The sequence below is a fragment of the Chlamydomonas reinhardtii genome, chromosome 3 (assembly GCF_000002595.2).
Source record: "Chlamydomonas reinhardtii strain CC-503 cw92 mt+ chromosome 3, whole genome shotgun sequence".
Classification (NCBI taxonomy): domain Eukaryota; kingdom Viridiplantae; phylum Chlorophyta; class Chlorophyceae; order Chlamydomonadales; family Chlamydomonadaceae; genus Chlamydomonas; species Chlamydomonas reinhardtii.
In genome coordinates this window covers 3588347-3615293 of record NC_057006.1, presented here as the reverse complement: position 1 = coordinate 3615293, position 26947 = coordinate 3588347, and the positions used below count along the sequence as shown (strand labels likewise).

Genomic DNA, 26947 nt, shown 5'->3' with positions numbered 1-26947 from the left:
AGCTCCACCAGCGCCTGCTTCACGCGCCGCAGCTCCTCCAGGTTGACGGGCGTGATGTCGCCCGGCAGCTTGGTCAGCAGCGCGCTCACACGCTCCGTCACGCCCGCCATCTCCGCGTCCAGACGCCCCACGGCCACCGTCAGAGCGCCCTCCAGGACCTGAGCAGGAGGAGAGAGGGGGCCAGCGGGGGTGGGATCGCCGCGCTGCGGACTTGCGTGTACATTTGTTGCTGCTGCGCTGCCCCCACTTGACAATGTCGCTCTATGGCTCCCTCCTCGCGCCGTCCCTTTCCCTCCCTCCGTTCCTCCCTCGCCCGCCAGCCTCCCCACATGGCCCCAGCCGCCCCCCCCCCGCCACCTCCCAGTCTCGCGCCCACCTCCAGCTCGAAGGGCGGCGTGCGGCTGTCGCTGTCGAACTTGCCCTGTAGGGGTTGAGGGCGGAGGCGGGTGGCGAGCGCAGGTAAGGATCATGTCTCATTTGAAAACATGCCACGCCATGCTGCCGCTGCTCGTGGCACGAACCGGCTTGCTCGCCAATCCATAAGTGTCCTCGCTTGCAACCAACGCCTCTACCTGTCCGCGGCGTCCCCGTCCTCACCGCACCCTCAGGCCCGCCCCCGCCTGCCCGCCCCCGCCTCCTAGCCTCTCCGCCCCCTCCCTCCCTCCCTCCCCGCACCTGGTGGTAGAACCGCGCCATGTAGTCGGCGTGGCTGACGTTGACGTAGGCGGCCGGGTCGCCGCGGCTGGCCGCCTGCTGCCGCGCCGCGCCGTGCGTCTGCAGCCGCGGCGCCACCACCTCCAGGAACTTGCGCGTGGTGGCGGAGTTGGGCTCAAACAGCAGCGCCTTCTCGCGCCGTCACGATGGCCCTGCAGGGGACACGGCGTGGGGAGGGTTGGCGTGGGTAGGGTCGGTGTCATGCGTTGGAGCACTCCATGCATGCCCAGCCTCTGCCAGTGCTCCCTGCCCTTTCCCTGCCCCAACCCTCCGCCCCTCCTCCTTCCCTTCAGCCCTTCGCCCTCCCTCCAGCCCCCCCCCACCTGACTCCTCCCAGGTTGAGCAGCAGCACGTCCTCCTTTATGGTGATGGAGGGCGAGGTCTTGGTGAAGTCGATCGAGGGGTCGATGCGGCGCAGGTCGCGCGGCTGCAGCCTGTGCTCGCGAAGCAGGTCGCGCCGCCGCACGAAGAAGCGCCGCGCGCGGGCGGTGGCGTCCAGGCGCAGAACCTGGAGGAGTGTGGGGAAGTGTGTTAGGGAGGTGGAAGAGGATTGTGTTGAGGATGTTGAGCAGGAAAAGGAGGAGCAGGAGGAGGAGAGGGTGCTGGCGTGGAGCGAGAGGGTGCGGTGCGGGGTTGTTGGCGGCTCAAACCCACCCCACCCCTTCTGCGCCCCGTATCCTCTAGGTGCGCTAGCAGCCGGCAGTCGCAACACGGCCTTTTGACGTTGCTGCCACTGACACTGGTGTGGCGCCCCACATGCGGCGAGGGGGGGAGGCGCCACGCTCGTACCTCTCTCCCCCACCTACCCCCGCCTTCTGGAACCCCACACTGTCTTGGCACTCACCCCGGCGCGTCCCCCCACCCCTTGCCCCTGCATCAAAGCCACCCCCGATCCCTCCAGCACTTCATTTGCCCCCTTCCCTCCGCTTGCCTCGTAGTTGGCTTTGCCGTAGCCGCCCGCTGCGCCATCGCCCTTGCCAGCGTCCAGCGCCTCCTCGTTCGCCAAGTCGGAAAAGTCCATGCTGGTGCTGTACTCGTCCATCGAGGACATGCTGTCTGCGCTGTTTTGAAGCGGCGACATGCTGCCGGAGGAGCTGGAATAGCCAGAGACAATGGTGTTGTTGACACCACCATTCGCGGCCTGCGTCGCCGCGTTCGCGGCTTCCAGCTGGTGTAGTATCTGGTTTGCAGACTGCACCATCTCCTTTGCAGTGCTGGCGCTCGCGACCAAGCGCTGCGCTGGAGCCCATGGTCGCCCCTCTGGAGGTTGCTCGCGATAGTTGCCGCTAGATGCGGATGGTCGCGTAACTACATTGGCAAATCGTTCTCGCAGAAGGAACTGTTTCGCCGGCTGGCCGGGTGCAAGCCCTGGGCGCGAGGGACAGCGGCTTCTTCCCGCTGCCCCGCGCGTAAGGCCACCATCTACATTCCTATTCCATTTCAAGTTAAGTTGCGCAGGGCAGAGTTGCAAGTTCATTCAGGTGTGCAGACCCATTTTGCCGCGGAACCGTTCAGCAAGCACTGCGTAAAGGCTTCTGCGGTGGCCCGAGTTAATATGTAAATCAAGTATTGCAGCTCACTTGCCCGTGCAAGAGTCTTGACAGGTGCGTCTGAAGACCCACGCCTTGCACAATGCACGGCCAGGCTGGTCGTTTCCCCGCCTACCCCTCGGGATTCCCCCCTTCGCAGAGCATGCCTCACGCGTGCGGTTTTAGCACATGCATTATAGTTAGGGCGCTTGTCGTCCTAGTACAGCTATGACGGGCAGGCACTCGCCTCTTCAAGACCTCGACCCAGCACCAAGCGTGTGTAGTCGTGTGTCGTGAATCCCCGCTGGCCCCCGCGGGTGCCCTTCCCCCCCCCCCGCGACTGTCCTCCTCTCCCGGGCGCTTTCTACGCATGGCTTCGTAGCGCATATAATACAGTTTATTGCGCTCATGGCAGCAAGTTGGGTCAGGCACTCGCCCCCTCGAGGCCTCAACCCCTAGGCCCTAGCTCAGTGCCAGCGTTCGCAGGTCGCCGCTGAGGTCAGACTGTTCACCTCGTCATTACCAAGCTTCCGCTCTCTCATTTCCAAGCGAAGGTCCAAGCTCTCGTGACAAACGCACAGGCGCTCACCAGGCGCGCCAGGTCGGAAACGCTCAAACAAAAAACTTGGCCGGCCAGTCGGTCAGCCGGCTGTGCGCTCTGTGATGAACCCCCCCCAGCCCTAAACCGACATTTGGCAGTTCCCCTGCAGTCTGTCGCAGACGTCGCAGCTACAAAACCATTACCGGCACATCTCCCTAAGCATATCTGAACCTGCAAGCTCCACTCTTAACATGGCAAGTTACACATCCACACGACGTGTCAAAGGCCGCCTTCCTCTACACCCACGCACCTCCGGGCGCCACGCCCCGAGGCAGCCACCACCCAAAACTCCCCGTCACCGCCGCCTCCCACCCCAGCCACACTCCACAAGCTCCTGTCCACCCCCACACAGCCCCACCACAAGGAAGCATCCACCAAGGCGCCCGCACGCGCGGCGCCTTACGCGGGCGCGCCGGCGGCGGTGGCCGCGGCCTTGGCTGCCAGCGACTTCATGGAGGCTGTGGTGCCGCAGAAGGTGCAGATGAGGCCCAGCGCCGCGATGAAGTAGTTCCAGGCGGAGCGCAGGGCGCTGTTGTTGTGGCCGCACAGCACCTGACAGGGCCAAGGGGAGGGGGAGGGGTTGGGTCACATTCAAGATTATTCAAGAAGTGAAGGCGGAGCCAGGAACAGGGTGGGGCGGGCGGCGGGCGAGGAGGAGTGTGGAGGCACAGGGGGGAGCGTCGTGAGTCAGCAGAGGCGCCGTGGGAGCATATGGGTAGATTGAAGTGAATGCCCGGGCTTCCCAGTCAACTGCATCCACCTGCCGTGCCATTCTCGCAAATCCTCCACCCCGAAACCCCCGCACCCGATCCCCCGCACCCACAGCCCCCCCTCCTCCATCTCCACTTCCACCCCCACCTGGTGGCACAGCGGCGGGAAGGTGACGGACACGGAGATGGTGAGGAAGGAGCCCACCAGCGCCATGACCTGACCCAGGAAGGGCACGGAGCGGGCCGCCAGCAGGATGCCGATGGCCAGAGCCGTGCGCGTCAGCAGGCGCATGATGCCCTGCAGGAGGGGAGGGGGCGGTTACATTCATACAATATTTAAATAGTGGGGGAGGGTGAGGTGCAGGAGAAGGGCGGTGTCATGTGATGTCACCTGGGCGTCACCCGCACCCGATCCTCTCCCTGCTTCCCTTCCTCCGTCCCCGGGTTCTTTATAGTGCCCGCTCTCATTCCTGTCCGCCACCCCCTACTTCCCTGCGCCTCTCCCCTCCCGCCTCCCCCGCGCCATCCTGCCTCTCTCCCTCCCTGCCTGCTGCCGCACCTTCTTGGCCCCGGGGATGACCCCCTGCAGCGCGGCGGCGGGCGGCTCCATGGTGAGCGCGAACTTGGCCACTGGGTTGATCTGCAGGGTGCGGGGGAGGCAGGGCGGGGTGGGTGGGCGGAATGAGGGTGGGGTACATTCATGACAAGGTAAAGAAATGGTCGACCGTGGTAGCCGAGGGAGGGCGGGGTTGTTTGGTCAAGGATGAGTAGATGAGCGGAAGGGCAAACAGCAGGAGGGTAGCAGGGAACATGATGTGGCTGCGGCGTCGCTGCATCTCCGCCGCTATCTTCCCACGTATGTGCGTACTAGGTGCCCAGCCATGCCAGCATCACTGCCACAGTCCACAGTCCACATTCCACTGCCACAGTCCCCTGTCTCGCTTGTCGCTGTCGACGCGCCGCCCGACGGCGGCCAGCCCGGCGGCCGGACCCACAGCGCCAACCCCCGCACCCCCAGCACGCACGCACCCCAGAACATACGCACGCACCAGGATGACTGATGCGCACACGGCCGCCAGCGGGCCGACCATGTTGAAGGTGACCAGGTCCAGTGCGCCGGTGCCGTACATGTAGTAGCCGGCGGCGCCCATGAGCGTGCAGATGACAGCCACAGCCAGGTAGGCCACGTTGAGGACCTGGTGGTGAAGGGGAGGGGGTTACGTTCGTGGGTTACAATCATGATTGATCATATGCAGGGCATTTGCAGCCAGGCACAATGCGGTTTAGAGTGATGGGGGTAGCTGTCCATGAAAGGGAGGGGACGGCAAGTAGCCGCCATCCCGCTGTCCTCATCCCGGTGCATCCCGACCGCGCCCCACCCCCGTACCCCATGTCCTATTCTGCCTCTCACGGGGCTGGAGCTAGCACATACCCGCACCGCCTCGCACCTGCGGGAACTGCTTGGGGTCGGCCATGGACTTTTGAATGGCGGGGAACACGCCGTGGCCCGAGTAGCAGAAGGTGCAGATGCCCAGCACCAGCGGCAGCGTGGCCCAGTTGGCCAGGTCCGTGGGGGCGCCGGGGGCAAAGCTGCCGGACAGGAAGGTGTAGGCGACCTGCAGGGTCGGGTGAGAGGGTGGGTGGGAGGTTGGATGCTTGATATAATGGGAGCAGCAGGGGTGGGCGCAGATGCGGCGAGACACGTGCGCGTCTTATGGCGGCTGCAATCAGGCATCCCACGGCGCCGCCCGCTGCATTGGCACCATGTTTTGCCCATCCCCACACCCGACTCCCTGCCCTTCTCTGCCGCTCCCTCCAGATACCCCCGCGCCCCGCCCCCGCCCCCACCACCACTCTAATTCGCTACACTATCTGTACCATCTTTGCACCCCCCAACCCCCGGGACCCACCGCCGCGGACACGGTGCATGTGGCGGTGACTCCCGCGGCGCCCAGGAAGGACAGTGCCTTGAGGTCGGGCAGCCACACGGTGGGGATCATGAGCGCCGCCGCCAGCAGCTGGTAGGTGCTGGCGTTGGAGGCCAGGCTGCTGGCGCCAAACAGCTTGAACATGTTGTCGCCCTGGGTGGGTGTGGAAGAGATGGGTCGGTGGTTGGGGGTGGGGCAGAGGCGGCGGGGCGGAGGCGGTGGGTGGGTGTTGTGGAGGCCAGGTCAGGATGGCTGTGTTCAGGTTACACACACAGGTGGTAGGGAACAGACAGCTGGGGTCGCCGCTGTTTGCCCGTGTCCCACGCCCCTGCATTCGCTTGTTGGTAAAGCGCTGCTCCGGGCCCACAGGTCCAGCCCCCGAGCCTCATGCGGCGGATCGATGCCTCCCAACACCATCCACAGCACCACGCCTGGCTGCTCCGCGGCTCCCTCCCCGCGCCGCCAGTGTGGCTTCCGGCCCGTCCTAGCGGCGGCGGTGCACTCTGGCCCGTCCTCCCGGCCGGGCGCAGCCATTCGGCCTCGGGCTGCTTGCGCCGGCCCCATGTGTGGGATGCCGGACCCATGACCACCACCCTGGCGCCAGGCCGCGGCGCCTCAGCACCAGGACTGCAACGACACCCGCTAAGTCACCTGCTGGTGCTGGTGCTGGTGCTGCTGGTGGAGGAAGCTTTTGGCGTGCAGGGCCCAGCCGGCACTGGCCGCTGCGGTTGCCCGCCCCAAGCACACAGCCGCGTGTGCTCCAGCCAGCCCATGGGCCGACATGCCGCCTCGCTTGCCCGCCGCTGCGATAGAGAGCCCTGGCCCTTGCCCATACACTCCTTGCCTTACACGGTACCTTCACCCCGCTTTCGAGCCCCTCGTGGAATCCCACCAACCCCTCCTCCCCCCCTCGCTCTATTGCATCGGGTTTGGTTTAGTTTGGGCTGGTATCTACAACCTCCCCCCCCGTCCCGCCGTCCCGCTCACCTCCAGGATGAACAGCAGCGCGCACGTGCCGAACAGCTCCACGTAGATGATGGCGCTCACCAGCAGCCGGCCCAGCGGCCCGAACGCCGCCTCCGCAATCTCCTCGTAGCCCACCGGGCCGCCGCCGGTCTTGGCGGACACGGCGTCAGCGCACTCGCACAGCGCCTACGGCCGCACGAGCACACGGAGTTTCGCCGGCACGGAGGGATGGGCTCGAGCGTTACTGCTTCCCAAGCCCCGGGGCTGCCAAGCCCGCGCTCCGTGACCGGGCCCATGTTATCGACATGTACACAGTCAAACGTGGCGCGGCGTCATCAGCGCCTTGATCCGTGATCCGTGTGATCACGGTGGCCGGGCCGCGGCCACCCACTCACTCACCTTTGCTGTGTAGTTGGTGGCGACGCCCATGACCCACAGCACCAGCAGGCCCACCCAGCCGCTGCTCTTGAGCGCGAAGGGCAGCGACAGCACACCCACGCCCATCATCACGTTCACCACGTTGAACACGGCCTGTGGTTGGAGATGCGCGCGCGCGTGTGTGTGTGTGTGTGTGTGTGTGTGTGTGTGTGTGTGTGTGTGTGCACAGGGGTTGGGTGGGTGGGCAAGGGGTTGGGAGGGTGTGTGAGGTGGCGGTTCAGGGCGGTCTGAGGGCACGCATGATGCGGACGACCAGGCCAGCCACGGCGCTGCCTTCAGGGCACAGACGGGGGCGGCAGGGCGGCGCTGGCCATGCATGAGGCAGTCGGCGTGTTTGGTTGGGGGCTAGCATGCAAGCGATGGTTAGACGAGGCTGCGCGAGACAAGTATTGGCAGCACCGGCACGGTCGTGTCGAGTTTGGCCTGCACGTGCGCGTGTCCCCAGCCCTGGCCACGCTGCCGGTTAGCGTGGCTGCACCACGCCGCAGCCTTTCCTGGAGTCTTAGAGGCAGAAGACCGACCCCGCAGGACTGCCCTGGACGCAGATTCGGCGAGTAGGGCCGGGCCGGTCGCAGGGTCGCGGGACGTACCTGCGTGAACGTGCTGTTGCCGCCCGAGCTCTGGGGAGCCGGCGTCGCGGAGGCGCCAGCGCCCGCCGCTGCTTGCGTGTGGACAACGGGCTTAGGCTGCTGCTTAGGCTGCGTGAACGTCGCGGTCCCGGGAGCCGGGCGCGACCGCAACGCCGGCGAGGTCAGGTGCGCCCGGCCGGCCAGCATGGCAGGACGGGCAACAGGCTGCTGCTGCCTTGCATTGGTGCAGGCGCGACCGACACGTTGCGCTTGGAGCATGGTTCCGGGCTAAAAAGAACAAGCCAGATGCCAAATGTCTTCAGGACGTGAGGGCGCAAAGAGTGCAACGCCTTAATGCACTCTGACAAGCCTTATTGATCTATGCTGGCACCAGGGAAAGTCACCATGGCTCTTGGCCTCGGCTCTGATTGCTGCACGCAATGCAATTTGTCGCAGCACCGCCTGATTTGCAATGCGGGCAGGTACATCAGGTATCTTGTATATCACTTCATTACAGCTGTTGCATAGCCGCGACGCTTAGGCTCAGGTTTCAGTGAAGCCCTTGCACCACGCACATAACGCACTTCTGAGAGCTTTTAACTACCAGTATAGCATAAACTAACAACTAAATCCTATCTGGCTCAAATAACCCCAACTTTCTCGGACTTTCGTTACAAGCCGCCGAAAATGTCAGGCAAAAGCAAGTCCCGTGAAATGCTGGAGGTCCCAGCAGTTGACCCTATGGGTAAGCGGGCCCCGGGTTGCTCAAAACCTCAGCAACACCTCTTTTCTGGACATTCGTTGCGCTAACGCCACTCCCTCACGTCGCTTCGCGTCGCAGAGCGGAAGCTGGCCAACCTCACGCGCGAGCGGCCGTCTATCGGCCCTGCGCCGCGCAGTGCGAGTGAGTTTGGGCGGTGGCCTTTGGGGTTGACGGCGGGGCCGCGCGCCGTGTCGGCGGCGCGGGCACAGCAGAACCCCCCCGCGGCACCGCCACCCTCCTTACCGGTAGCCCAGGTTCCCTTCCCAGTGCACTATGTGCACGGTATACTGCGTCCGTGATCCCGCCGTGAATCCGTGACGCCACCAAGGCCTGCGCAACACCCCTCATTGCAATTGACACCCACCGTCTTACCGCAACCCCCACGCCCCACCCCCGCCAGTGCTGGAGCAGCTCGCGGCGTTCCTGCCCCAGATGGCCAAGGAGAACCAGAAACTGCAGCAGGAGCTGCAGGTGTGTGTGCGTGCGGCTGTGCATGTGCGGCGTTGTGTGCGGGCGGGCGTGAGTTGGGGCTTGACCTGCGCGGGAGGTCCAGGAGTGGTTTTTCCGCGGGACGCAGTCACGGACCATGTGGCAATTGCACCAGTCCGGCCGACAGGGCGCCCCACCAACCCATAGACTTTGGACTGACTTGGTTTTGTCCTGCCACTGCTCCTTGTCACACTTTGCAGAGCCGACCCGCAGCTGAGTTTGACATTGAGGCGGTGGACGAGGAGGCGGAGGGACCCTACATCGAGATGGTGAGCAGGAGGCTGCCAGGAGCTAGGGTAGCGGGTAGGGGAGGACCAGGAGACTGGTCGCGCTGAAATGTACAGCACAGACAAGGGAGGGGGGGCTGTGTCACCAGCTCCGGCGGTTGCATTGCCATAGAAGCCGGCACCACACGATTTGCGTAGCCCAGCACACTGGGACCTCTGTGCTTGGCCCTATAATGCATGCCCACCATCATCCGCTCACGTCTTGTTCACCTCAGGACCTGGCGTGCGGCGTGCTGGAGCTGCGCGATGCGGCGGCACTGGCGGCGGCGGAGCGGGCCATGCAGGGGCAGGGCGGCTTGGAGCTTGGGGAGGGCGGGGCAGCGGAGGCGAGCAGCAGCAGCAGCGATGACGATAGCGACGACGACAGCGACGAGGACAGTGACGAGGACAGTGAAGATGCGAGCGAGGGGCAGGCGGCGGCGCAGGCGGCAGCGGCTGTAGCAGGGCGGCACCACAGCAAGGCAGCAGGAGCGAAAGCGGGCGGAGGCGGGCGGCGAGGCGGGGGCGGAGGCGTGGAGGTGCAGGAGGCGAGCGAGTCTGAGCCGATGGATTGCGAGGACGAGGAGGGGCAGGGGCAGGGGCAGGACGAGAGCGGGCCGGGGGCAGCCGCGGGGCCGGGGCGGCCCGGGCGTGGCGGGCCGGCGCGCGGGGGCCTGGTGGGCGGGCGGCGGCGGAAGGTGGCGGCTAAGCGGTCAAAGATGATTGAAGAGTTATGATGCAACGCAGCCACAATGCTGCGCTGTGCAAGCAATGTATACCGTACCGTATAGTGTTGATTTGGAGTCGGACGGGAGGACGAGCGTGCCTGTGCTGCGTGTGCATTATGTGCTGTAGAGGTGGAGGCGGATGAGGGATTGAGACCACAAGTTCACTTGTAGACTAGCGCTGTGTGCTGTAAGGATTCCAGGTTAGCCGAGGGGTGCATGGGCTGAGGCTTGATGGCGGGGGTTGAGGTATGCTGAGGAGCACGTGCTTTGATGGGCACGACTGGCGCAATGCTGAGGAGCACGTGCTTTGGTGGGCACGACTGCCGCATCCATAACTAGATCGGCTGCGCTTAGGGCACGCGCCAAGGCGCAAGTCCACAGATTACGTTACTGCAATCGAAGCCATGCAGAGCTGCAAGTCTGTGACGTGTCCGTTGTTGTCAACTTCCTGAAGCGGGCGTGCGGAGAGCAGAGGGATGGCAAGGGGCTGTCTAGAGTCCGCAAGCGCTGGGGTCAGGGCCAGTCGGCCAGGTCAATCTATGCTCAAAGGGGCCCTCAGGTCTAAGCAGCGGGTGACGAGATGAGTGAAGTGCCGCTATAGACACGTATGGCCGTATGGTCAAGGAGGCTGGCTGCTGGGCTGGGCTTCCAAGGGGAATCTGGGACAGAGGGACCAGGGGTGCCATCGTGGCGAAGGGCGCGGGGGCACGGAAGGGGCGCGGGCATGGGGCGCGGGAGGAATTGGTCCAGCACTTGCCGAAACGCCACTTGTTCATAAACGGATTGGTACGCTACGTCTATCACTACACGACTTACCTCATACACGCTAACTAACAAGAGCGTCGACTGAAGAGCCGAAACCAAGGATCTGCCCACTTTGCGCGCGTAGTTGACAAGACTAGCAACCATGGCGACTGGTATGCCCTATGGGCTGCAGGCTATGCTGAAGGATGGCCATAAGCACTTCAGCGGGCTTCAAGAAGCGGTCATGAAGAACATCGAAGCGTGCAAGGGCCTGGCGCAGATCACGCGGACTTCGCTTGGGCCAAACGGTAATTTGATGTCAGACTGGTGTATCATCGGTTTGGCTCTGCCCGAAAAGTCGGGTTCAGATTGGCGCGCGTGACGGCTGGGCGCTAAACCGGGGCCGCTGCGCGCAACCCGTAGGCATGAACAAGATGGTCATCAACCACTTGGAAAAGCTGTTTGTGACCAGCGACGCGAGCACTATCGTGAGCGAGCTGGAGGTGCAGCATCCCGCGGCTAAGCTGCTTGTCATGGCCGCTAAGGCGCAGGAGGCTGAGATTGGCGACGGGACCAACCTGGTGAGTCAAGGGGCATGCCGGGCGGGTCGCGGGGCAGCAAGGGGCGCGCGGGTGGCAGGTAGGCGGTGGCGGGGAAGTTGTGGGGGTGCCGGGCGCTGTGCGTGGCGTGTCGGTTGCGGAGGCGGGAAAGTCTCTCAGGTGTTGTTGCAAGCTGGTTTTCACGCTTGCTGTACGTTTGGGAGCAACCCATCCGCATACCTGTCCGCAGTACCTCTCCTGCTCTCCACAACCATTCCTTGCACCGCGCTCCCTGAACATGCACCCAACCTGCACACAAAGGTCCTGACTCTGGGCGGCGAGCTGCTGGCGAACGCGGAGTCGCTGCTGCGCGACGGCCTGCAGACCAGCGAGGTGGTGGACGGCTACCAGCGCGCCTGCGACAAGGTGGGAGCGGCAGCGGGAAGTGAAGGGAGGCGTGGAAGGGGGGAGGAGGCGGGCGCGGAGCAGGCGGGATGAGGAGGGGTGTTCAGAAGGTGTAGGGACGGTGTGGAATACGGTACGCGTAGGTTTGGGTGGTTGGAAGTGGGAGGCGCTGGTGGCTGGTGAGCCGGGGAGCGAGAGGGGCTTAATAATGAATCCGCGGCAACGGAATGGAGAACGAAGGCTGGACATAACGCGGGGGCATCTACACAGTGGCTGCACTGCAGCTGCACTGCTCCGGGCTGGTAGAGTTGGCGCAGCTGGAGCTGGACCGGATGACGCTGTGGACGGCGCCGGGGACTCCATACTATACACAGCAAGGCGCAAGTCCAGCTTATCAGCAAGAGCACCCTCATCCTCTCACCACACAATGATCCTCGCCCTCGCACACTCTCCCCCGCACAGGCCCTGGAGGTGCTGGAGGGCCTGGTGCTGCCCGGCACCAAGGACGTGGACGTGCGCGACAAGGCCGAGGTGCGGAGGGCGGCCGGGGCGGGGTTGGAGATGACGGTGTTGCGGGGCGGGGGTTGGAGGGGCGGTATGGGGCTCACGCAGCGGGCGCTGGGTTGCGAAGGAAAGTCCATTAGGTGCCGATTTCAGCCTAGCTAGAGGCACACCGGTCGGCGGTGGTTGTGACCACGCCTGGTCCGCTGGCGGCGGGGTCGAGAGGACGTTAGCAGGTGGCAGTGCGAGCGGCCTGGTATTGTTGTTTGAGGCCGTAGATGTGCCCGCTCTGCGGGGGCTTGCAAAGGTTCAAAGGTTCGCCGGACGGGGCGGGTGCGCCTCTGCTGGGCGCGCATAAGCAAATATCTTTTGAAGGAGCCGCCACAAGGCGTCCCTCGTCCTGCCTATTATCCTATCGCCTTCACCCAACGTCATATCATCTGCGCTTCCCTAACAAACGCACACGCACACACGGCGGCGTTTCATGCGCAGATCGCCCGGCGGCTCAAGGGCTCCATCAGCAGCAAGATCAGCGGCTATGAGGACGTGCTTGCGGGCCTGGTGGCGGAGGCGTGCATTGACGTGTGCCCCAAGAACCCCAACAACTTCAACGTCGACAACGTGCGTGTCATCAAGATCCAGGTAGGGAGGCAGGAGGGGTAGAGGGCGGACGGCGTCAAGCGCCAGGAGTACGGCAGTGGGCAGCGGGGTTACAAAGGCAAGGGGCAAGCAGTTCGTCGGCAATGCGTGCGTTGTGTTCAGTCGTGTGCAGTTGGCAACGCAAGCCCTCACGTGAGTCGCTGCCTGCCTATCATGTGTTGCTACCCACCGCACGCGCAGGGCTCCACGGTCGCTGAGAGTGTGGTCGTGAAGGGCATGGTCCTGAAGCGCGACACGGAGGGCAGCATCAAGGCGGTGGACGACGCCAAGGTGGCCGCCTACACGCAGGTGGGGGGCAGGGCGGGACGGAGGGCGGGGCAGCGGGAAAGGTGTATGTGTGTGTTAGAAAGGCTCAAGGGGAAAGGGCCGACACTGTGAGGGTGCGCGTGTGTGTGTGTGTGTGTGTGTGTGTGTGTGTGTGTGTGTGTGTGTGTGTGTGTGTGTGTGTGTGTGACGCGGGGCATAGAGCTAGGGCGGCTGGGGGTTCCGGGATGGCCTGAGGTGGGGTTTTGGTCCTGGCGGGTGGGTGACGGCCAGGTCTGTGGGCATGCCCGCACCAGGGGTAAAGAGGGCCGTGTCACAAAATGGCGGAGTGGGACTGGAAGGGCGTACGTGGCAAGAGTGCGCGGAGCCAGAGCTGACGCGTCCCTTTCTGTGCGGTGCTGTTCCTGGGCTGTGTCCTGTGTTAACGCTGGTCCTGTCCTGTCCTTTGCTGTGCTGTGCTGTGCAGGGTGTGGACACCTCGTCCACGGACACCAAGGGTACGGTGCTCATCAAGAGCGCCGAGGAGCTGGAGAACTACTCCAAGTGAGCGGGGAACGGATGGGGCAGAGGGGCGGGGTAGGAGGGGGGCGGGGTAGCAGGGGAGCAGGGGCAGGGAGCCGGGGCGGACGAGGTTGGCAAAGCTGGTGATGCGCGCAGACACGCGGAGGGGTAGGAGGCGGGACACGGCGGGGAAGCTTGGGGGTGCCACAATCCAGGGGGGGGCACCCACGTACGACGTGCCGCCCTCACCTCACCACCCCTGCCACCAACACTACCACCCGCACCCACGCCCAGGTCTGAGGAGTCCAAGCTGGAGGAGTACATCAAGGGCATCGCCGACAGCGGCGCGCGCGTGGTGCTGTCGGGCAGCAGCGTGGGCGAGATGGCGCTGCACTTCTGCGAGAAGTACGGGCTGATGGTGGTCAAGATGCCGTCAAAGTTCGAGCTGGCGCGCCTGTGCCGGGCCACCGGCGCCACCGCGCGCGCCACCTTCGGCGCGCCCACCACCGACGAGCTGGGCTTCGCCAAGAGCCTGCGCGTGCAGGTGTGGAGCGGATTGGAGAGAAGGGTTGGGAGGGGTGTGCAGGGAGGGAGGGAGGGAGGGGAGCAGGCGGGAGAGGAAGCCGGGCATGAAAGGTTTGGCTGCTTGCCGCGGTGAAGGCACCGGCGCGTCCGGCTGCAAAGCGCTGCTTGGCCCATCGCCTGTCCCCATGGTCGCCCACCATCCCCATCTCAACCCTCCACGCGTCCACCCGTCCACCCATCCCGCTTCGTCTTGATTACTCATGTGTAACCATGTGTCATCACGTGTAACCCCGCCACCCTCCGACCTCCAACCTCCGCCCGGCCTCGCAGGAGATTGGCGGCACCAACTGCCTGGTGCTGCAGCAGGACTCGGCGCTGGGCGCCATCAGCACCATCGTGCTGCGCGGCTCCACGGACGGCTTCCTGGACGATGTGGAGCGCGCCGTCAACGACGCCATCAACACCTACAAGGCGCTGTGCCGCGACAGCCGCATGCTGCCGGGAGGCGGCGCGCCGGAGCTGGAGCTGGCGCGCCAGGTGCGTGCGTGCGCGTGTGGCGGGAGGTGGGGTGGGAGGGAGGGGGGTGGATTGCGGGGAATGCGCGGAGGGAGGTGGAAGGCATGCCCTTTGGCCACCATCACAGAGACTGCGCGCAACACCGCGCCTGCTCGACCGTGCCGGTGCCTAACAAAGCACGCTCCTACTGCCCCGTCCCTAACCTCCCCCCCCAGCTGGGCGAGTTTGGCAAGAAGCAGACGGGCCTGGAGCAGTACGCCATCGTCAAGTATGCGGAGGCGTTTGAGGTGGTGCCGCGCACGCTGGCGGAGAACAGCGGCCTCAACGCCACCAACGTAGTGCACGCCATGTACTCGGCACACGCCGCCGGCGCGGTGGCGGCGGGGCTGGACGTGGACGGCGGCGCGCCGCGCGACCTGTCGGGCGCGCCGGACAGCATCCTGGACCTGTTCTCTACAAAGTGGTGGGTGGGGTGCGCGCGGGGAAGGGGTTGCAGTCATGATTTGGTTGTGGGGAGCAGGGCGGATTGGTGCAATAGGTAAGAGGGTTTGAGGGATTCTGGGGAAGGGCTGTTGGAACCCGGCGCATGGCAGAGTTGATTTGATGCGGGCGTGAAAGGTCTACCGCATCAGCCGCTGCACCGTCCTCACCTGCCCGACCCGTCACCCCCTGCCACTCGCCAATGCCACCCCTTCCCAATGTTCAACCTTGCAAACCCCCACCCCTTGCTGTTCCTCCATGACTGCCTACGGCCCAACACTTATAACATATTACACAATCTTGCATGTAGCACACAAACACACACACACACACACACACACACACACACACACACACACATCCACACGTATCAAAGATGCTTCAAGACCCACACGACACACTCTTGCGCCTGCACAGGTGGGCCATCCGCCTGGCCACCGAGGCGGCCTGCACGGTGCTCAAGGTGGACCAGATCATCATGGCCAAGCAGGCGGGGGGGCCCAAAGCCCGCGGCGGCGACGGCGACGACGATTGAGCGGCGGGCGCGGCGGCGTAGCGGCGGGAACTGCGGCGTAGCGGCGGGAGCAGCAGCAGCAGCAGCGTAGTTGCGGCGTGGCGGCTGGGTGAAAGTGGAAGGAGGAGAAGGAGGAGGAGGAGTTGGCGGCTGCTTGGGGGGCGTCGGCTTGAAAAGTGCTGTGTGGAGTGCTTCAGAAGGAGGCGATAGAGGAGGATGTACAGTTTGGCACTCTGTGTTGTGCATGCGCCTGAAAGAATTCGTGGCTGATGGCGGCGTAATGCGGGGCAAGCCCCTCAGGATGGCTATGAGTGAATCGACTTTGGCTTGCGCACAGGGTTGGAGAGCTGCTGTATACGGTTTGGCAGTGGGCTGAAGGGACTAGAAGGACTAGGCGGATAGGTGTGTCGTGTGAGCGAGAGGCCTGCGTGCAGGCTGCAAGACGAGGGGGGGGCGCAACAGGGCGCATACCTAGGCGCCTGCCGACCAGCTGTCGGCTCCAGCGGGTTGTGATGCGGGTGGAGAGAGGCTTAGAGGGGAAAACGCCGCGGGAGAGCCCCGCCGTGTGGGTTGGGCAGCGCTCGTGTGTAAAGCGGCGAGGCGTCACCCATTGCTGCCCATTGCAACCCCCACTCCCCCAGTCGCCACACCGGGCGTTGCCCCGGCACCGTCGTCTGGGCTTGATAGACTCAGCTGTAACTCACTCAGCTTTATCCAAATGTACATAGTCATTCTCAAAGCCCTGTCAAACATATATATGCAGTTGTTGTCGGTTAGGTTTATGCGCCCCGACGAGCAGGCCTTACTGTGCCGAGGCTCCTCCGCTTACAGTAGTTAAAGGATGGCAACTTACGCGATCTAGGGTTTACCTGCCATGGCGGACGGCGACCGCTGGACCAGCAAATGGCGCCCATCGGGTGCACCCTCGGAGCAGCCGCACAGCCAAGGCCGCAGCGAGCGCGAGGGCTTTGGAACATCTAACACCGCGTGGCAGCGATGGCGTGGCAACCAGCGCGGGGACGGTGGCACCGGCAGCGACCGCCCCTCGGCACCACAGCAACACCGGGATCACGAGCCCCAACCACAGCGCCAACAACAACAACAACAGCAGCAGCAGCAGCGCGCCGATGGCTGGGGACGTGGGTACCAGCGTCACGACAGCGGGGGCGGCCGGCAGGGGGCGCAGGACCAGCGGCAGCGCCAGCCTCAGCAGCACGGCGGAGGGCAGGGCCGGTCCCGGGAGGAGACTGCGCCCTTGGACGCCGGCACGGAGGCTGCGGATGACGAGGCGGCGGTGGACTTGCTGCAGCAGGAGTTTGGGCAGATGGGCTTGGGCGACGGGTTTGGGTTCGTCGGTGGGCGGGCAGGGGCGTCAGGACCGGTGGACGGGCGGCGGCGTCAGGAGGCCGGCGCCCTGGAGGTAGCCGAGGCTAGTACAGCGGGGTGGCGAGGCGAGGCGGCGCTCGTGGTGCCGGTTCCTGATGGGGACATGGGGCTACCGGCCCTGGAAGCGGCTGTGGCGTCAGACGCTGTGGCGGGCTGGAGCCTGGAGCAGCTGGGCCGGGCGGCGGCGTCGCTTGTCGACGTGAGTGTTCTTTGGGCATTTGGTGCTCTTCTCACAGCTCTGAGTGCGTCATTTGCTCGTGTTGCTGCTAGCCTTCGCAGCTGGCAGAGTGGCAATCCAGACGATGCAAAGTAATGCCGCCACTACCGTTTCAACGCTACGCAGGCGTGGGAGGTCAGGGCAAAGCCTTCCCCAACACACGCCGCCTCCGGCACGACTGGGGGTTGGCACCAATACCCCTTCCAGGTGTGCTACACGCCACGCGAGGCCGCTGTGGTGAACGCCATTGCCGCGGCCGCCATCTGCGCCGCGGCTGCCCTGCAGCAGCGGCTGCAGCGCACCACGCCGCAGCACGCGCAGGCGGTGGCGCGGCTTCTGCGGATGTGCGCGCGTGCGAATTACTGGAGCGGCCCCGGCGAGGCAGCTGTGCGGAAGGCATTGCAGCAGCGCAGCAGCGCGGCGGGCGATGGGCCAGGCGCGGCCGCAGGCCTGGCCGACGAATGGGCGTGGCCAGGCCTGTCGCCCACCGTGCCCGCTGCTGCCCGCGAGGTGCCCGCTGCAGCGTCTGTCCCCGCGTCTGCGCCTGGTGCAACCAACCGCGAGGCAAGCGACGGCGCCGGAGCCGCACCGCTGGGCTCCCCAACCTGCCACAGCCAGTTGTCCTCACAGCCACAGCCACAACACTCACAACCGTCGCTTCCGTACACGACAGTGGGCCAGGCGCTGGTGGCGGCGCTCGCCGCGAACGACTGCGCCCTGCTGGCACAGCTGGACGTCACGTGCGCAGCGAATGTGGCTTGGTCGCTCTCACGTGCCGGCGTGCTGGCTTCCTTGGCCCACTACGACACAGCCGCCCACCCGGGCAACTACGTCGTGAAGCTGCTGAAGAGCCTGGACGAAGGCTCGGGCTGCGGCCGCGGAGAGGCGAAAGCGGCGGCGGCACTGCTGGCGGAGGCGCCGGCGGCACTGACGCAAGAGCTGCGGGCGCGATGCCAGGCGCTGATGACGGAAGCTACGGCGGGGGAACTGTGCGGCATGAGCTTCGCCTCCAGTGACGCGGCAACGCTGCAGGCGGCATCCGCGCCTGCGGCTGGGAGTGGCGGCGATGGCAGCCGCAGCAGCTGCAGGAACAGCCGGCTGCTAGCCGACCTGGCCGCCGATGCACTGCAGGAGGTGGCGTCGCGATTGGAGGCAGCTGTGTTTCTGGGTTTGGAGGCGGCAGGCTCAGGCGGCTCGAAAGTGGCGTGGGGCAGTGAGCCGCGCATGCGCACCTTCCTGCCGCGCGAGCTGGCGTGTGTTGCCTTCTCGGCGGGCAAGCTCGGGTTGGGGGCCAACCCATTGGCGCGGCTGCTTACGGCGCTGTCAGAGTACCTGATCTGCACGCGTGGGCGGCTGCCATGGAAGTGAGTTGGTGCCGCAATGCATGGTTGAGTAGGGCGAGGGAGCTTTGCGTGTGTGACTTGACCTGTGTGCGGTGCCTGAGCTCCAACGACAGGCCCCTTCCAGCCGCACACGGTAACCCATGAATGCCCCGGTCTCCTCTAAGCTCGTTTACCTCTCTGACAAGGGCCCTGCTGCGACCCACCGCGCAGCGCGAGTACGTTGGGCATCTTTGTCTGCGGCGCGTCCAAGCTGGTCGTTGCCGCCGCCCGCTCCAGCACTGCCACCACCACCACCACCACCAGCAGCAGCGGCAGCAGCCAGGAGCTGCGCCGGTGCTGCGCACAGCTTCTGGAGACGGTGGAGGAGTGTGTGCTCGGGCTGCCGCCCTCCAAGCTGGACCCGCGCTCCGTCAGCTTCCTGTTGTCGTACCTGGGTCGCATGGGCGCGGGCCACGTGTCACGGCACGTGGAGTCCCACCTGACGGGCGCGCTGATGCTCCACAGCCCCGCCTCTTTGGAGCCACGCAACGCCTGCCACCTGTTGTTCGGGCTGTGCGCCAACGGCCCGGCGGCGGCGGCGGGCAGGCGTGGTGGCGGCGGCGGCGGCGAAGACGGGGGAGCCGGAGGGCGGAGCAGGTACATGGCATTTGAGGGCGGCGTGGCGAGGCAGGACCCCATGCTGGCGCACCTGTGCGCGGCGCTGGCGGCGGCGGCGGCGAGGCGGCTGTCGCCGGCAGACGTGTGCATGGCGGTAACGTCGCTGTCGCGACTGCATGGCGGCAAAGTGCTGGTGAGCTGCCGTGACGAGCTTGTGGGCCGCGCATGGTTGCGAGAAGCACATGCATGCGAGACACCGCCACGTAGAGAGCCTGGTTACGCATGCCTAGACAACGTCCCTACACGCAAACACACACACACACACACACACACACACACACACACACACACACACACACACACACACACACACACACGCACACGCACATGCGCGCGGGCACACACGCGTACAGGCCACGTGTACATACACGGTCTTCGCGTTTATAATGTATGTTACCGTGTGCATTGTAACACACGTGCACAGGCCAGCCAGGTGCCCGAGGTGGTGGCTGCGCTGGAGAACCTGGCGGCGCACGTGGCGCGCCGCGGCTTCGGCGCCGGCGCGGACGACGACGCGGCGGCAGTGCCATTCACATGCCGCGAGGTCTCGAACTTCATCGTGGCCCTGGCGCAGCTCAAGTGAGAGGCATAATGATCGCGCTTGCTCGGTTATGGTCGCGAGCTGCCATGCAGTATGCGTCCTATACTGTCGCCTTGGCACCGCGTGTCATACCCATCGCCTCCTGATCACCGTGCGCCCGCGACCCCACACATACTAGAGTGCATACAGGGACGGCAACGCGACCCCACACATTGTACTAAAAACACGAACGGAAGAAGCGACGTTTGTACATGTGTGCACGTCCCTGCCGCCACGCAGGTTCTACAGTCCGGGGGTGCTTGCGGCGCTGCGCGACCACGCGGCGGCGGGCGGCCTGGAGCCCGCCAGCAGCTGGGACACGTCGGCACTGCTGTACGGCCTCGCCTGGCTCAACTACGACTGGAGGGATGGGCTTGTGCTGGCGAGGGAGGGAGGCGGAGGGGGTGGTAGAGGGTATGCTGGCGGTGGGGCGGCGGCTATGCCGCCGCCTCCCCGGTCGCCGGCTCTGGCGGTCGACCTTGTTGGGCTGCTGGCGGATGTGGTGGTGCGCAAGGTGGGTGGCTTTGGAAGCGACGGTAATGGTGCTGCAGTGACGGCGGCTGCTTGGGTACCGGTCGCAAATGGTCCCTGGCTGTACGCATACGAAGCTGCAAACCTGATTGTCCAGAGCCAACGTTGCCGTACTACGGTACCGTAAGTTTGTGCCCTCGGCTGTGGTGCTCAGGGCCGCGGCGCCTCCAGCCAAGACCTTACCAATGCGCTGTGGGGCCTGACAATCATGGAAGGCGCGCTGGACCGATACCGGTGAGGGATTGGAGCGTTCCTCAACAAGTACACGGCTGAAGACCACATGGGGGACGGGTCATTCCCGACACCAGTACGCAGCTCAGGGATGACACAGTGCTATACCTATGAAACCGCCATCAACGCAGGGATGCAGTTAAAGCGCTGGTCGCGGAGGCAAACGCACGCGGCGCGCACAGCTTCCACCCGCGCGACCTGAAGCAAGTGTGGCCCGTGAGTGCGTGTGGGCGTGCCTCTCGTTGGCCTGGCAGGGATGGTGCGAGAATGGGAGGTGCGCCCAGCTGCACCATAGACGCGCAAGCGCAAGCAGACAGTTGGTAGTAGGCAGGCGGCGTTCGTTCCTTGCCGCAAGAACCAAACCCGAAACCTTTCTTTGTGTTTGACGCTATCTCTGTCTCCTTTTGTGTCTGTGACGTCGCCCACGCCGCACAGGTTGAGCGCGAGCTGCGGGCGCTGCCGGCGCCTTACACCCGCCTGTCGGACGACCTGGTTCGGGCGGGCCGGCTAAACAGCTCCGAGTGTGACCACACCTTCTCTCGGGTGCAGGTGGGTGGGAACAAAGTGTGTGGGGGCGTGCGCGGGCCAATGGGGAATCACACGTGCGCCTCCCTTACATGCTCAGTTTAAGACAGACATCAGGCGTGAACAGCTCGTGTTGGCACCAGTCATCCCACGAGCTCGGCCTCCGCGCCACCCCTGCGCGCATCAGTGCCCGCCCCAGTGCCACCTAAGCACCCCTGCCGTTCACCCGCTCGCCGTGTCGTACGCTCCGTTCGTACACCCCCCCCAGGGCGACCTCAACCGCACCCTCAGCGCCATGCACCGCAGTGGCCGCTGGCCGGGCCTGCGCGACCTGCAGTACGAGCAGGAGCTGGTGCCTGGTGGCGACATGCTGATGAAGATTGACGTGCAGGTGGGATTGTGTGTGTGTGTGCGACTCAGTGTGTGTGTGTGTGTGTGTGTGTGTGTGTGTGTGTGTGTGTGTGTGTGTGTGTGTGTGTGTGTGCGCGTGTGTATTTGCGCGTGGGATGCGCGCGGAAAGTGGGTTTACTTGCACAGTCAGAGAGGTGCGATGCGCCGTCTGGCAGACCCACCTTCTTGGGCCAGCATGGACCAGTCAGGTCCAGAGCCGCAGAGCTGAGGGGCTTCGGCGATTGGCCGCCGTGCCGTCGCGCATGCCTGGTTGAGCTCTGGATGAAACCCTAAACAACAAGCGATGTGTGCTGGGCGACGCGGTCGACAGGTGACTGTGGAGCGCCGCGGCGGCGAGCTGGCACGTGTGGCGGTGGAGTTCGACGGGCCCTTCCACTTCATGGTCAACGAGCCCTACTGCTAGCGTCGGGTTGACGGTCGTACCGCACTGCGCAACCGAGTGTTGGAGCGACACCTGGGGCGGGAAAACGTGGCGGTGGTCAACATGGAGGAGTGGGTGGAGGCGTCGCGTGACGACACGCACGGCATGCCGGGCCGATGGCGGCTGCTGGCGGAAAAGATCGGGCTGGGCGCGCCCGTGTTCTAGTGGCGGTTGTACGACCTTGCCTTGAGCGGGGGGGAATTACAGAGATGCAGGAGCGAGTGGATGCCTGGAGCTTTGGGAGTACGCGCGTAGTACGCGGCGAGGAAGGGGTAGCTCAGGTTTGGATTCTCACATGGTGCACCATGCATCACTTTGCCAATACTCTGGGCAACTGCGATTTCTGCAGCTTTACACGTCTTACGGTCACTACACTCACGAAACCAGCCCAGACTCACAAGAAACCGCGCAAAACCCAAGCTTCAGCTGAGGTCGTAATAGGTTGATATAACACGTCACTTCCACTGCATAGGTTGGGTTTTTATGGGGCCCGAAAAGAATAAGAAGCGGAAATCGGCGGGCTCTCTTGCCGGGCCGGAGTCGAACAAGGAGCGGCGCCTTGACGACAGCTATCCAAAATGGTCAGATTCAAAGTAAAAGCATGGCATTTAACACTTGAATGGATTGCGCTTGGTCGGCGCCGGCAAACCCGTAAATTGACATTCTGCGTATGCTGCTGCTCACTATCCCCGTTAGGGAGGACCACAATGGGTATACAGTCTTACAACTGGTGAATCTACAGGTATGGCACAGCAGCAACGGCGACTAGGACCACCGCGTGCGTGAACCCCTGCCGCAGCTCCCTGACACGCAACCAACCAACTGCGCAGCACTCAGGCGTTGTTATCCCGCATGTGCCCCTTTACCCCTTACAAACAGAGTGTCTTGTTCGTGGGGGAGGCAACGCTGCAAGTGCTGAGCGGTGCGGTCCGCGTGGGCGGGTAAGTACCGTGCCGGCTTTTAGGAGAGGGCCAAACACATGAAGTAGCAGCCCCGGTAGCGACCGCAGCCGCAAGGCCGGGCCGAGCGCTCCTTGGCTCTGCATCACAACCTTGACCGCACCAATGCCTGCCACTTGAGGTCGGTGTTCAGCCCTTGGACTCCCATATGTCACAGCATGGGGCGACTCCGCGTTTGTCGGCAACCGCCAACCGGAAACACATACGTGATACCGTATGCGATGTGGGTGCGGCGTGTATGGTGGTGGCAACACACCACGGTACGCAGAAAGCTGGTGGGTGTGGAGAGCCCGGCTCTGGTGCTGTCCACGGGCGGTCGCTTCAGCCTGGCTATATCCATCACTGCTGAGGCCCCGGTGGCGCAGGTGCGGTCGGGGCCTAGAGGAGACGGGATGACATACCCTAACACAGCCCACGAGTGCTGGGGTACGAAATTGATTGATTTTCCAGAAAAAGTAGTGCAGGCGGCCAATTGTATGTGCCGGCGCCATGTGCTGCTGCAGGTGCCTCTGGCTGCATCCGCTGTTGTGGAGGTGTCGCTACAGAGCCGGCCGCCGCTGCCCTTGCTCGCGGGGGCACAGCAGCAGCAGCAGCAACAACAGCCGGGGGCGCCAGGCGTGGCAGGCAAGGCCGGCGGCGGCGCGGCAGCTGCTGGAGGCGGGGCGGGCACATTCTCGTTGTTTCACACGGGTGATGCCGCCGCACCGCCGCCGCTGCTCGTTAGCAGAGAAATGGACCAGGCAAGGCACACGTGCTCCTGGCGGACATGGGAGAACAGCACATGATGGGACCCTACCCAGGTTGTGATTGTAGATGGTTGGTCACTAGAGGGAGCCGGGTGGGGCTCGGGGCATAGCGCTGCGCACTGAGGGTCAGAACCCCACATGAGCCCACCGCAAGTCTGGCTCTCTGCAACCACCCTCTTACCCGCACACGCCTCACCTCGCCTCACGCCGCGCCCCCACACGCCCTCACAGGCGGTGGAGGCGGTGTGTGCGGCCGCGGCCGGCGGCGCGCCGGTGGTGGTGGCGGTGCTGGGTCCCAAGGGCGTGGGCAAGTCCTCGCTGGCCCGCCTCACAGCCAACCGGCTCTTGGACGTGGCGCCCACAGTCGCCTTCCTGGACAGCGATGTGGGCCAGCCCGAGTTCTCGCCGCCGGGGCTGCTGTCGCTGCACCTGCTGGACGGAGCCGCGCCCACGGCAGCGGGGGCCTTGGGGGCTTCGGGGGCCTCGGGGTCGGGAGGGGTGGGGATGGCGGCGGGCGGGCCGGTGGTGGGACCGCCGCACGTGCACAGCCGGCCGGCCTGGGCGTCCCGTTTCGTGGTGAGTGGTTGTGAGGGTGGGATGGGGGCTTGGCCCGGGTCAGTGTGCCGGCCAGGTCGGACTGCAGTTGGCGTGGCCTGCTGATACGGTGACGGTGTGAGTACCGTACACCACAATCATGCGCAGTGCCATCTGTCAGAACACATCGCTGTCGTACCACATCGCTGTCGTGCCAATCCCCCCACCGCCGTACAGGGTGACGTGTCGCCGCAGCACGACCCCCAACTGTACCTGTCGGCGGTACAGGCGCTGTACGGCTCGTACTGGGGCTGGGCGGCGGCGGAGGCGGCGGCGGGACGCGGCTGGCCGCCGCTGGTGGTGAACACGCACGGCTGGGTGAAGGGGCTGGGATTCGACCTGCTCACGCAGCTGCTGCGGCTGGTGGCGCCCACACACGCGGTGCAGGTGTGTGTGTGGGGTTCTGTAGAGGTGTGGGGTGTAAGGCGCGTCGGAATGCCCTGGCTAGGGAATGGGAAGCAGAGGATGGACCCCAAGTTGCCGCCAGTGCCCGCCAGGTGGTTGTACTGGTAACACACGCGCCCGCGTGCGTGACCTTCATGGTACAGGTGCGCGGCGGGCCTGAGAAGAAGAACCTGCCCCGCGGCGCCTTCTGGTGCGAGCCGGTGCCGCCGGCGCCGCCGCAGGGAACACAGCCATACGGAGACCACCATCAGCAGCAGCAGCAGCAGCAGCAGCAACAGCCGGCGGCGCTGTTCACGGTGGAGTCATTGGCAAGCAACGGTGTCGCCGCCGGCGGGCCCACCAGCAGCGGCGGCGCCGCGGGACCGGTGTCATCCCTGGAGCGGCAGGGCTCGGCGCAAGGCCGAGGGGGCGGCGGGAGAGGCGGTGGCGGTGGCGGTGGCGGCGGCGGCGGGGCAGTAGGGGTTGGCGGTGGCGGCGCAGGCGGCGCGGGTGCCGGGGCTGGGGCGGCGGCGGTGCGGAGTCTGAAGCCCGTTGAGAGCCGCGCACTGGCCTGGCACGCCTGGGCAAAGCGCGTGGTGGGCTGGGAGCCGGCCTGGTGAGTGCGTGTGCCAGTGCGCGGGTGCGGCGCTGATGGATATTTGTCAAACTAGGTGTGGGCACACCGTGGGTACTGCCGTGCATGCAGCTTGACTCAGGCACGCATGCAGACGCGTGCATCCGCCGCTTCCCGTTTGCTTGCGCTCTCCATCTCACACACAAACAACCATACACACGCATGCACGCACCACCCCAGGGGCAGCTACGAGTCGGAGGACTTCTGGCGCAACGCGGGCGCACTTGCGGGCTGTGCGCCGTGGCGGGTGTCGCTGGACGACGTGCACGTGCAGGTGCGTGTGTTGCGACAGCACACGCGTGTGCCTCCACACAAACCCTGCTTTTAGCAACGCATGGCTCTACAACCCTCGTTCCTTCCTTTTGTCTTCCTTCCCTCCCTCCGCCTGCAGCTCTTGGCCGGCTCGCTGGCCGCCCACCACATCGGCCGCCTGCTCAACGGCGCGGTGGTGGGCCTACTGGCCACACAGCACCCGCCCTTGCCACCGCCGCCACCTCCCCCACCACCCTCCGCCACCGGTTCCTCCGCACCATCCTCTCGCGCCACCCCCTCCACAGCACCCCAGCACCCGCCGCCCTGCTTCGCGCCGCTGCACTGGGGCCTGGACGAGGCAGCCGCCGCCGCCGCCTACCCGCCCGGCCGCGTGTCCTACGCCGGCGCCTCCGCCTCCCGCCCGCCGCCGCTGCTGCCCTGCCTGGGGCTGGCCATCGTGCGCGCGGTGGACATGCGGGCGCGCTGCCTGTACGTGCTCACCGACGCGGCGCCGGAGCTGCTGCAGTGCGTGGGGGCGCTGGTGGTTGGGCGGTTGGAGCTGCCGCCCAGCCTGGTGGCGGGTGGTGAGGTGGCGTGGCCGTACAGTCACCTGTTCGGGCTGTCGGCGGAGGCCACGGGCGCAGGCGCGGCGGGGCGCGCGAGGAAGAATTTGTCGCGCTCGTCGCTTGTGGAGCTGGCAGGGTAGCAGCAGTGGTGATGCGTGTACTTTGCACGTGTGGCGTGCGGCGCGGCAATCCTTGCAACTACCAACACTTTAACTGACACACGGGGATCACAAACGGGCTTCCGCGCAACTGCCAACGAACAGGGGGGGCACCTGGCGTGGCGGTTGGCGCACGGCACGAGTGGGAGCGGGTAGTCGAGCACGCGTGCGTGTGGGAAGCTGCTGTATGTGGAGTACGGTGTAGCTCGGCGGGGGTGTGGCGGTTGGCGCGCAGCGCGAGTGGGAGTGCACAGTTGGGCAGCGAGGCGTGTGGGAAGCTGCAACAGAGTACGGCGGAGCTCGGCAGAGGCTGGCGGTTGGCGCGGCGGTTGAGTGGGAGTGCATCGGGAGTGCATAGTCGTGCGCGCGACGTTTGGGCGTGTTTGGGAAGCTGCGTGTGAGCTTCGTGTAAACTCAGAGAGACGCATGGGGCTGACCCGGTTTCCATGAGGTGCCTCTGAGCGCACACGGTTTCACACGACTGACACTGGGACCATCGCAGGGCGGCTGGCGCCGCCCCGCGTCGCTTCGGTTTGGGGGCTGGCTGGGAGGCTGTGTGTGAGCTGCGTGTAAATTCAGGAAGACTGACCCTATTTCCATCAGCTGCATCTGAGCGCACACGGTTTCACATGGCTGCCACAGGGACCCTCGCGGGGCGGCGCAAGCCCAAGCTTGGGTTTGCGAGCTGACTGGGAAGCTGCATGTGAGCTGGTGGGACTCGCTGGACTGCACGACAGGCGCTGGGGAGTGGGGGCACACGCGGGCGGGACACAGGGTCGGCTCGTAGGAAACTCGGCGGCATTCCGTTACAGAAAAAAGAGCACACCCTGTTCTGCGTCATCTTTTGCGTCATCTGAAATGGGGCCATCAGGAGAGAAGCTGCTCCAAAGCAGCGATCCTGGCGCGATAATGTGCGACCGCCAAAGTCAAGTCCTCAATCAGCGCCTTATCCTGGTCCTGCACTTCTGACTCCTTCTCCTCGAGGAGAAGGAGTCAGACGTG

The 26947-nt window shown here is 65.0% G+C and overlaps 7 protein-coding genes across 7 annotated transcripts in view; 4 read left to right on the top strand and 3 right to left on the bottom strand.

Annotated features, from left to right (window-relative positions):
• CHLRE_03g168605v5 (uncharacterized protein) overlaps window positions 1–735 on the bottom strand; it is a 7212-nt gene extending 6477 nt beyond the window's left edge. Inside the window, exons 1-3 of the mRNA XM_043060839.1 lie at window positions 676–735; window positions 377–421; window positions 9–158 (exon numbers count right to left, since the gene is read on the bottom strand). Of these exons, the coding sequence (XP_042925968.1) occupies window positions 9–158; window positions 377–421; window positions 676–696 (216 nt within the window). The 5' untranslated portion in view covers window positions 697–735. The remainder of the gene's footprint in view (window positions 1–8; window positions 159–376; window positions 422–675) is intronic.
• Window positions 736–793: 58 nt separating this feature from the next.
• Window positions 794–2265, bottom strand: CHLRE_03g168600v5 (uncharacterized protein). Its single transcript, XM_043060838.1, has 3 exons — window positions 1646–2265; window positions 1038–1222; window positions 794–866 (listed from the first exon to the last, which is right to left on the bottom strand). The coding sequence occupies exons 1-3, from the start codon at window positions 1913–1915 to the stop codon at window positions 830–832; spliced, it is 492 nt and encodes a 163-aa protein (XP_042925967.1). The 5' UTR covers window positions 1916–2265; the 3' UTR covers window positions 794–829.
• Window positions 2266–2619: 354 nt separating this feature from the next.
• On the bottom strand, window positions 2620–7826 carry CHLRE_03g168550v5 (uncharacterized protein). Its single transcript, XM_001703453.2, has 9 exons — window positions 7477–7826; window positions 6848–6979; window positions 6470–6634; window positions 5465–5635; window positions 5003–5170; window positions 4604–4750; window positions 4114–4194; window positions 3703–3852; window positions 2620–3396 (listed from the first exon to the last, which is right to left on the bottom strand). The coding sequence occupies exons 1-9, from the start codon at window positions 7732–7734 to the stop codon at window positions 3244–3246; spliced, it is 1425 nt and encodes a 474-aa protein (XP_001703505.1). The 5' UTR covers window positions 7735–7826; the 3' UTR covers window positions 2620–3243.
• A 99-nt stretch (window positions 7827–7925) lies between these two features.
• Window positions 7926–10241, top strand: CHLRE_03g168500v5 (uncharacterized protein). The gene is made up of 5 exons (XM_043060837.1): window positions 7926–8200; window positions 8297–8359; window positions 8619–8689; window positions 8908–8976; window positions 9210–10241. Exons 1-5 carry the CDS (start codon window positions 8143–8145, stop codon window positions 9708–9710), a joined length of 762 nt encoding a protein of 253 aa, XP_042925966.1. The 5' UTR covers window positions 7926–8142; the 3' UTR covers window positions 9711–10241.
• A 254-nt stretch (window positions 10242–10495) lies between these two features.
• CHLRE_03g168450v5 (uncharacterized protein) lies at window positions 10496–15953 on the top strand. The gene is made up of 11 exons (XM_001703287.2): window positions 10496–10753; window positions 10869–11026; window positions 11306–11410; window positions 11852–11920; window positions 12383–12532; window positions 12731–12838; window positions 13281–13357; window positions 13610–13859; window positions 14171–14377; window positions 14572–14819; window positions 15254–15953. Exons 1-11 carry the CDS (start codon window positions 10609–10611, stop codon window positions 15369–15371), a joined length of 1635 nt encoding a protein of 544 aa, XP_001703339.1. The 5' UTR covers window positions 10496–10608; the 3' UTR covers window positions 15372–15953.
• A 162-nt stretch (window positions 15954–16115) lies between these two features.
• Window positions 16116–22031, top strand: CHLRE_03g168400v5 (uncharacterized protein). The gene is made up of 10 exons (XM_043060836.1): window positions 16116–16935; window positions 17080–18317; window positions 18507–19086; window positions 19378–19532; window positions 19774–20047; window positions 20219–20298; window positions 20427–20511; window positions 20731–20844; window positions 21089–21211; window positions 21542–22031. Exons 1-10 carry the CDS (start codon window positions 16225–16227, stop codon window positions 21632–21634), a joined length of 3453 nt encoding a protein of 1150 aa, XP_042925965.1. The 5' UTR covers window positions 16116–16224; the 3' UTR covers window positions 21635–22031.
• Window positions 22032–22085: 54 nt separating this feature from the next.
• Window positions 22086–26530, top strand: CHLRE_03g168350v5 (uncharacterized protein). Its single transcript, XM_043060835.1, has 10 exons — window positions 22086–22233; window positions 22349–22394; window positions 22532–22593; window positions 22880–22976; window positions 23115–23351; window positions 23589–23933; window positions 24129–24338; window positions 24500–24951; window positions 25150–25243; window positions 25361–26530. Exons 1-10 carry the CDS (start codon window positions 22136–22138, stop codon window positions 25925–25927), a joined length of 2208 nt encoding a protein of 735 aa, XP_042925964.1. The 5' UTR covers window positions 22086–22135; the 3' UTR covers window positions 25928–26530.
• Window positions 26531–26947: the final 417 nt, after the last annotated feature.